This window comes from Triticum dicoccoides, chromosome 4B (assembly GCF_002162155.2).
Source record: "Triticum dicoccoides isolate Atlit2015 ecotype Zavitan chromosome 4B, WEW_v2.0, whole genome shotgun sequence".
NCBI lineage: Eukaryota > Viridiplantae > Streptophyta > Magnoliopsida > Poales > Poaceae > Triticum > Triticum dicoccoides.
In genome coordinates this window covers 351,310,779-351,311,773 of record NC_041387.1, presented here as the reverse complement: position 1 = coordinate 351,311,773, position 995 = coordinate 351,310,779, and the positions used below count along the sequence as shown (strand labels likewise).

At 64.8% G+C, this 995-nt stretch overlaps 1 protein-coding gene across 1 annotated transcript; it reads left to right on the top strand.

The window, feature by feature from the left end:
- Nucleotides 1–204: 204 nt before the first annotated feature.
- LOC119292671 (growth-regulating factor 5-like) lies at nucleotides 205–993 on the top strand (the record flags this gene model as incomplete). Its single annotated transcript, XM_037571426.1, has 1 exon — nucleotides 205–993. A coding segment is annotated over exon 1 (330 nt), but the record flags the coding sequence as incomplete, so codon positions are not given.
- Nucleotides 994–995: the final 2 nt, after the last annotated feature.

Genomic DNA, 995 nt, shown 5'->3' with positions numbered 1-995 from the left:
TTTTTCGAAACATTAAGAAAATGTTTTCTGGTATTGGAGTACCGGGAGTATCCAAAGCTGGGAGCACCGGCTACTTTTCGGACGGGGCGGTTTGATGGTGGACGCCCGATCCTCGTATATATGACGATGTGACAACTGGGCACGCAGCGTTTTTCCGTTCCTCCCGCCCACATGAAGGAAGGCGAGGTGAGCAGGGCCCAGCCAGGAAGGCCCCCGAACCAGACCGCCTCCCCGCTGCAACCCCTTCCGCCACGGCTTGATTGCCTGCCGGTGGCTTTCCTTTTCTTCCTTCCCCTGCGCAGCTTCTCGCACACGCAGATGCTGCTCTTCCTTCCGTCCCCGGACACGCAGGCAAGGCAAAGGCACCCACCACCAAATAGGAAGGGGAGTTACTCCACCACCAGCCTAGCCTAGCCTAGCCTAGCACAGCACAGCAGTGGGAGGGGGAGGCACCAGGGCAGGGCAGGGCAGGGCCGGAGATGGATGGAGACTTGTTGCAGCGCAGCCCACTGCAAAGCTCCAAATTACAACACGGAGCCCAACCACCACTTATACGCCACCGCCACCGCCACCATCGCCACCACTTTCCCCTCCCCGATCCCCTCCCCAAACCCTAACCCCCTCCCCTCGGATCCGCGCATGGAGGCGTGACGGGCCGGGGGGATGGACGCCGTGCCGGAGGACCTCCGCTGCAAGCGCTCCGACGGCAAGCAGTGGCGCTGCAGCGCCCCTTCCATGCCCGACAAGACCGTCTGCGAGAAGCACTACGTCCAGGCCAAGAAGCGCGCCGCCTCCTCCGCGCTACGCGCCACGCTCCGCAGGTCCTCCCCCGCCTACGCCGCCGCCTCCTACGCGCAGCACCGCGAGGGCGACTCCGTCGCCGACGCTGACCTGCCCCTGCCAATGGCTGTCGCGAGGCCCTTCTACGGCAGCGTCGTCGGGGAGCCTGTCTACGTGGCGGAACCGGCGGTGCGGAGGGGGCTGCCCCTCACCAA